This window comes from Haplochromis burtoni, unplaced genomic scaffold (assembly GCF_018398535.1).
Source record: "Haplochromis burtoni strain Fernald_Lab_line unplaced genomic scaffold, NCSU_Asbu1 Contig_311, whole genome shotgun sequence".
NCBI lineage: Eukaryota > Metazoa > Chordata > Actinopteri > Cichliformes > Cichlidae > Haplochromis > Haplochromis burtoni.
The window spans coordinates 683,760-692,185 of record NW_024582672.1 but is presented as its reverse complement, the minus strand read 5'-3'; the positions used below and the strand labels follow the sequence as shown (position 1 = coordinate 692,185).

At 47.1% G+C, this 8,426-nt stretch overlaps 1 protein-coding gene across 1 annotated transcript in view; it reads left to right on the top strand.

Moving 5' to 3' along the window:
* Positions 1–7,086: 7,086 nt before the first annotated feature.
* The window catches only part of LOC102305450 (ankyrin-2), a gene marked incomplete in the record, with an annotated part of 122,025 nt that continues 120,685 nt past the window's right edge, over positions 7,087–8,426 (top strand). Inside the window, 1 exon segment of the mRNA XM_042228208.1 lies at positions 7,087–7,458. Within this exon segment, the coding sequence (XP_042084142.1) occupies positions 7,330–7,458 (129 nt within the window).

Sequence of the window (8,426 nt, the reverse complement as noted above, 5' to 3'; positions counted from 1 at the left end):
CCTTCGGAGGAAGCTCATTTCTGCCGCTTGTATCCGCGATCTCGTTCTTTCGGTCACTACCCACAGCTCGTTTTGGAATATTAAAAAAATTGTGCACATTAATATTAATATTTGCATTTTTAAGGAATTTGTCTGTGGAGAAAGTGATTCGATATCAAGGACGTTTCTTTTCTATTTCATAGTCATGCATTGTGAATGAGGCACTTTTGGCACATCTCGTTTATCCTGGGATCTAAATGCTGACTGTGCATCGTTACTATAACAGGAAGGCGACGCGTGTCAGAGCAGAAAGCAGAACATCACATCTGTCCAGCAGGAAGTTGCTGGATCCTGTGGAACAGCAACTTCCTGTCTGTAACAGCCAGATAGACTCTTTGATTACAGATGTTTTAGTCTGCTCTGATCAGAGAGACAGATTCAGTGTGAAACCTGGTAAAAGTATCTGTGTAAAACACTCAAACTGTACCCGTCGTTTTACATGTTATCGCTGAACATTCGGCTGCAGTGCATCAGTAACGTCCCAGATGCACAGAATGATGCAACAAACCTCATAAAGCCAGTAAATCCTCTGGTTTTGATTAACTGGCGGCCTCAACACTAATCTGTTATATCTGAGATATGGGAGACAATTTAGTCTCCACTCAAGTTTAACTTCCTGTGAGCGTTTTACTAGGTGATACTGGCCAGACAAAAATATTTAAGATAAAAATCTGAAGCACACTAACAACAAAACATCATGTAATTAGTAATAGTAGCTGTAAAGCAAAAGCAGCAAAGTTCACCAGTGTCAAAAACGGATGTACAAAAGCTCCCTCAAGTTAAAGAAGCAGGCTTCAGCCCTCACATTGACACTGAGACCTGAGGGAGGATGCTGGACAGACGTGGCACACCCAAACATGTTTTAAGGGTGTGCTGGGAATATCTAATATACAACATGTTCAGTTCCTGCCTCCAGGAGAGCTTTGACACATGGAGTCAGAACGGACAATATTGTAAACCTGCATCGCTGAAGCACGGAGCTGGAAGGTGGTTGGTACCTGTGATAGTGGTAGTCGCTGAAGTTGGTGGACACCAGGAGGTGAAGGGAGGCAGCTGACATTTAGCAGAGTGTGACTCTGGGAGTAGCTGAACCAAGTAACCAGGTGAGGGCGTGGAACAAGACTACAGGTGTTAAAGTGGCAAAGTATGAGGCTCCTCAGAAGGGGAATGTGGTCGCAGTGCTGCTGAGGATATTACTGCTCTGCTAAATAGAAGGAAGGAGGACCTCCTCAGTCTGGGGTTGAGGGGAACGAGGGACCCCACCCATCGCTAGGAGCAGGGTCACTGAGGCAGCTGACTGTGTGGTAGCAGGGCCCTGGAATACATGCATGTTGTAGGTTTGTCTTGGTTGCTAGGCCTCTGCAGTGGCTCGTGGAGATCTGGGCGGTGCCTGTGGATCGGCTGACGGGGATGTTGGTTCCCATCTTTAAGAAGAGCAGCAGAGTATGCTCCACCTACAGGGGGCACACATTCAGCCTTCCTGGATTAGAGTGACGAGCGAGGTTTATGTTGTGATTGTGAAATATCTGGAGCAGGATCTTTGTGTGTGCAGGGAAGGTTGCTCAAACACGGTACCAGTCTGCGGTGGTGAAGTGCAAATGTCTGATTTACCAATGGGTCTACCCTAACCTATGGCCACAAGCTTTGGGGAGTGACAGAAAGCAAGCAGCAGAGAGTGGCTGGTCTCTCAGAGGTAGGGTGAGGAGTTCAGTCCCTTGGGAGAACTCGGAGCAATGGAGCAGCAGAACCAGAGCCAGCTCAGGTACCCGGGGCACCAGAATCCAGATCTTGGGCACTTAGTGAGTAAGGTGTTCTGGCATGTTTGACCACGAGCAGGTCCTGTGGTAGGGTCAGGACATGCTGGAGAAATGACATCTCTCAGCTGGCCTAAGAACGCCTCTGTCTTCACCTGGATGAGCTGGAGGAGGTGGCTGGCAGAGCAAGGTCTCTGCTCCTCCACACCATGGCCCCAGACATGGATGGATGGTCTAATTGTATGGTGGTGGATGGTGTCGTGTCTTTCTTGACTTTCAACACGCAGTGCAGCTACATCTGTTGTCTGTATGTTGGCGGTTTTATTCTCATGAATATCATAGTAAGTGATGGTTTTTTAAAACCTTTGCGGCCCATAGGTGCTCTGCTGTGTCTGTAGCCACGCCCTGCAGTGACCTTCAGTGCCAAAGAAGATTTGCAGGTTTGCTTTTCAGGCACATGATTAGAAAATAGTTGTGAACGAACCAAATAACGCTTCTCTGTCTGCAAGTGATCCTGCAACAAGTTGTGTTTACACAATGTGTGTGTGCGTGTGTGTGTGCGTGTGTGTGCGTGCGTGTGCGTGCTGTGTGGGTGCGCGTGCGTGCGTGCGTGTGTGTGTGCGTGTGTGTGTGTGTGTGTGCGCGTGCGTGTGTGTGGTGGGAGTGGGCGTGGCTAGTCTCTTCTCCATTGTGTCTTCATACAACATTGTGATTCTAGGTCAGCAGAGGAGTCTCCTCTATTTTTGTCCCCGTAATCCCCTGTAAGAATGCACACGCCCTGCAGTGTGCGTGCATGCGTTTGTGTCTGCGTGCATGTCAGCTGCAGTGTGTTAATACCTCTAGCGTGTTACACACTAATCCACTCACAGAGTCGGCAGGACCGCTCTGCCTCCCCCCCTCGTTTCCCCTTCTGTCTTGGCTCGGACACCCCGAGTGGCCGGGACACGGTGGATATATTTGACCCCGGCGTGCTGTGGCCTCTCTGGAGCACCCATGAGTGCAGGCATGGTGGTAGGAGCAGCAGGCCAGGTAAGCGCTGGTGGTGCACTGGGACAGTGGCACTAAGCTTTATGACAGGTACTAAACTGGAACTGAATTCTTCTTTAATCAGTGCAAAGACCTGCAGTCTTTCATTTAATGCTGTGGATTCTTCACCTGTGGCACTGACTGTTGGTTCAAATAGCACGAACTAGCTTAGAGTTGGGCATAAAACAACTTAAATCAGAGTCAATTTCTAGTAAAACTTTGTGTATTTACACTTAAAACAATGTAAACTAATGCTGATAAAGGTAATGCAGAACGTTTAGTGGTTCTCATTCACAGACAGAGCTCCAGGGTTCGGCCTGCAGCTGCTTATTGTGGAAATAAAACAAACTAACTAATTATGAATTTAATTCATCATTTTCCTGTCCAGCTGAACTGCTTTGCTTTGCCTGTGTAAGCATGCACATAACCATGTTACCAGACTTTATTATAAAGCTGAGGTTGGCAGAGTTGTAGCAGTCGTGGCTTTCTAATGAGTGTGGTGGTTCCCTCAGAGTGAAAGCAAACTCTGCATTTAAGGTTCAGACTGGAGACGACGTACACAGGAGGCTTAACTGCTGTGAGCAGCTGCCGTGTGTCGGCAGCTCTCGATGTGTAAACTGGACTTCAGCTCTTTGAGGCGTGTTTGTGTTCAGGGCCGTCGATCGAGTGGAACACGTTGAGGCTCTGATGTCGGACGGGGTTGTTCTCCAGCTAGGTTTTCTTACTCGCACAGCTCTCTAATGCCACATTAGAGCAGAAAGTGGGACACGGGAAAGATGAAGTATGTGTGAAGCAGGGAGGGCGATGTCATCACCGCCTCAGGGGAATTGTGGGACGGCTCATTTGGCTCAATGGGACCGATGAATCGAGCGCCCTCGGCGCACCCGCTCGCTCTCTTTATTCGTGATTGTCCTTTTGTGTCCGCTGTGCGGTGAGACGAGGACTCCTGATTGTTCTGATGATCTTCCACACAGACAAAGGAACCAGGAAGCTCCGTGTTAGCCACAAACACAGCTTCTCATTATGCTGCGCTTGTGTGAGCGCAGGAGAGTCTGTTAATGAAACTCCAGGGATGTGCTTATCCCAGACCCCCCCATGGTGAGCCTACCTTCCCCTTCTTCACTGTCACCATGACAATGCCCCACACCCTTGTTGCTAGGCAATAGCTGATAGAAAGCAGCCGCTGCATTACTATTGTGAAACCGAGGCTCAGTGTGAAATAAATCTTGTTGTAAACGAAGGCTTGAAGGTACTTGGTGGTAACATTGTTTCTAAGCAGCCTCCATTAAGCACTGACACAGACGACACTGAGGTGATATTTAATGACGATGAACACTTTTTCTTTACCTGATTTCTTTTTGAAAGGTTTCAGTGAGACAGCTCTGTGCTGTGTGCTAGCTGAGGAAGGTTGGACTTGAGAAAAGGTTGTTTCAACCTAAATGTAATCTCTCTTTTCCTCAATCTAAGTCAAACTTAGATATGAAGAAATGACAGCATGCTGGAGTCAGATCTGTCCTGGATGAAGACCTGGTGGATGTGGACTGGGCCCCCGGCCTCTGCACTCCTGTGTCCTCCTCTTTTCCACTGTTGTTTGGCACAATCTGGTTTTCTGAGTGTTTCTGATGTGAAAAATGATAAGTTAACGTATTTCCTCTGACTCACGTGACTCCAACGTGGTTGTCGGCCACATGAGGAAAATGAAGGAGCTAAAATCCTCCACGTTACACTTTATTTGATGCACTCATAGGTAGGGCTGCCACAAACGATTATTTTGATAGTCGACTGGTCAACGATTATTTTTGCGATTAGTCGCCTAATCAGATCATCCACCATTGGACGTAAAACGTACAGCTTATTGCACCAGCAGCATCTGCTCTTATATAACTATCATTAGCTTACGGCAAGTGTGTAAGGTCTGTGCTAACTAAAAATAAAGACAAGATAGTTTATTAAGTTTTAATGAAATTTGCAGATTGTTTCGGTGAAGTTTACTAAACTCCTTGCTATCTAAAATATAACAAAATGAAAATATGTTAAACGTTTATTTTGTGACCCAGAAAGAATAATAAGAGTAATATTAAAACTAACTAGCTGCGCTATGAATTCTGGGACACAGCTTCTTCTTCGGGGTTTAACGGCAGCTGGCATCCTTGTACATGCAGTGCTGCCATCTTCTGTTTCAGTCCGTTATTACACTCTTAAATCCTGCTACTTATTCCTGCGTCCTTTGTGATCTTACAAAGCTTCAAACGACGCGTCGACTATTAAATCAGTCGTCGACGATTTTGATAGTCGACTAATTGTGACTAGTCGACGTAATCGTGGCAGCCCTACTCATAGGTCACCTTTCTAGCACAAGGGAGCGTCTCAGTTCAACTCTGTGCTCTACTTTGTAAATTGCAAACAACACCCTGAACTTGTGACTGGCCAGGGGCGGGACCGCTCATTTGTTTGTGTCTACAGATCAGACTGAAATCATCTGTGTGAAAGTCAGATGTGTTTCTATTCAAGCACAAGAATGTGTGCTTTAATGTGTAGAAAGTTAGGAAGCTGTTCTTCCAACTTTGGTGTTTTCCACGTTCTTCTTTTGTCCGTTCTTTCTGCCTGTATGATGCCAACAGCTCAGCGTATCTCGTTCCAGAACGGCGTAGCTGTTAATAATAATTATTGCCCACATGAAGGCAACGCCATGAAAATGTGACGTTCAAACTAAGAACATTAGCTTCTTCAAATATGTCAATAATGGCAACAGTATATAAAGGAATGAAATTAATAACATGGAAACCAGTGAAAATGAATATTTCATGAAGTTACTGCTGTTGAACTCAGAGCTGTAACTGGACCTGCTCAGTCTGATTTATCTGTCTTTTAGCTTCAGCTGGAACATTTACTCTCACACAGCACAGCTCGGTCTGAGCAGCAGCACATTTATTTATTCATATACACATTTCATTACCACAAAGTGCTGTTTACAAGACAACTAATAACTTTATTACCAAACATCTGTCAGTGAATGCAGGCGTGTTTAAAGACGAGATTCATTCCTCTGTTTTAGCAGCAGTGATGAGTTAAAGCCCCAGAGCCTCTGAGCAAGGCAGCAACAAATGCACAAATGTACACATGTAAACACACACAGTAGATAACCAGCTCCAACTGAACCACTGTAAGATGCACATGTTGGCGTTCATAATCACACATGGCTGTGGCACAGCTTCAAAGCCTGGCCTTCTCTGAAGCAGTTACCGACCTGCCGCCTCCTGAGACTCACAGAGGTCAGAGGTCACAGCTCTGTCAGGGTCAGAGCCTGACGAGCTCCCACAGTCCATCAAGGAACGTGTGTTTTTGTATATTTGACGATGAGGATTCTCAGCAGCTGCGTGTATCCAGTATGAGACCCTCAGCAGATTATCCTCCGCTCTGTTGGGGGAGATTTGGAGAAGATTAGTAACCAGGCAGATTTACTCCAGGTTTCCTATGAATCTCCGCACTGCTGGATGCCCACTGCTAATACAATTATTGTGAGTAACACGCTGAGCAGGTTAGGAGCCACTCTTTTCACAAGGGGGCAGGAGATCGTGTGTTTCACATCGTCTCTAACCTCAGTGTACGTTTGACTGTCTGTGGAGTATCATACTGTCACTTTTCACTGCAGTGTTAGGACAGAACATGAGGGGGCGCCATTGTGTTAAAAAGCAAAAAGGGTGAGGTCGCGGTGGAGGCGATGCTTCGTGTTAATGAGGATTATTTACGTTTAAACATGAAAAGTGTGCGAACATTAATTATTATTATTACTCACACGAGTCAGTGGTGCTAACACTCTGCATTGCATCACAGCAGCATGTATAAAAGGATGCTTTGCATCTTTATCATTTATTTTTCTGTGTGTGCATGTGTTTGCTCAAGCAGTCTATACCATTTGCTGACAGGGGCAGGTCCCCCCCCCTCTGCTGAAATGGTACCTCCCTTGCTCTTTCTCCAAAGGACACACACTGACTTCCGTGTTCTGTATCTCCTCCCATTCCTTGTTACCAGCTCCTCCCCCTGCGTTTACCTCCCCTTCTGGTTTACTGGCAGAGGGGGGTCGTATAATGAGAGTGTGGTCCAAAGCAGCTCCCTTAGAATCTGCTGCTCCCTCTGCAGCCCGAGTGGTGGAGGGAGGGGCAGCGCTCTCCTCCTGCCTCTCTGCCTCTTCCCGGCTTCTCTATTGGTCTTCCAGCTTACCTCTTGGTGGCGTGTGCCAGGCAACCCCTCCTCTCTCTCCATCCTGGGCTCAGATGCAGTTATACAGGCAGCAGGGAGGCAGGCTTGCTAGTGCCACTCACAGTGTTTGCAGAGAGACAGTGGAGGATTCCACAACTGTTTTCTTCCCGTTTTTGTCACCTGGAGAGGAGAGGGGGCTGTTTCGTTGGACGGCTGGTCTCTTCTGTTAATGAGGCTAGCGTTCTGAGAGGACCACTGAGTGATCTAAGAGCTGTAGATTTCTGCGTGTGCAAACAGTGAGAGGACAGCCATGGCTCACGCTGCTGCTCACATTAAGAAGGCCAGGTCTGAAATGGACCAACCTCCGGATCTGAAGGCTCTGGAGAAAGCCAGAGAGAGGAGAAGGCGCTCCCGGGAACGGGCTGAACGCAAGCGCAAGGTACCAGGCTAGACCCATTTATCGCTCTCGTTGACCAGTCGGTGACCAGTTAACTCCATCCCCTCTACTTCATTGTCATCGTCTGGTGTCATCTCACCTTGTTGCCCTGAAGAAGACTGTGTCTTTACACGAACTGCAGAAGTTCCCCATTGAAACTCATTTTCACCTTCATCATCATCAACTTGTCTTTAGTGCTGCCACCAAGGACACGTTTTTCTTAGAAAGATGCATTTTCTTTACGACGCATGGAGCCCGTGCTGCACGAGACACCCTCACACGTAAATCACACGAAGCACAAGCCAGCTTTCAGAGGAATATTGATCCTCGCTGCTGTCACTTCTTGTCCTCGCCTCGGCTTAAACCCAGCTGAGGGATCCTCCTCAATCCATGCTTGACTCCGCTGATAATCTGCCGTCAGTAATGTGACCACTGATTGTACGCAGTCAGCACTGATGCGTCCTTATACCTCCCCTCCTTGTGTGGTTACGCACACACATAAATAGCCCTGCTGTGTGTAGATGCACCTACGCAGTGTCGGCTGCATTCCTGTGCAGTGTGTTTGCTCAGGGATGCTGTCTGCAGTCTCTCAGGCAGAGACACAATGCTCCTACATTGGTGTTATTCCAATAGGTGTACCTGTGGGACACGACATGCAAGCACACAGTGGACCGCTGTCTGCACTGGTGCAAGCAAATAGTCTTAACAGTGAAATCCTTCGTAATGGTGACCTGTGATATTTAATGTTTGAAACACAATGAACCACTGATGTGTTGTAGCTTGAAAGGCTGCTGCAAACATGTCTTTACTGAATATTGATTAACAGATGGGTGTCAGTTTGGATCGCTCGATGCTACCGTTGTGTAACATGGAAGCAGTGGAGGACATAAGAACACTGAACGGACACTAAGTAACCATGTGGGTTTTTGTTACTACTGCTGCGTCATTTCTAATGAGTCTCAAAGTTACTG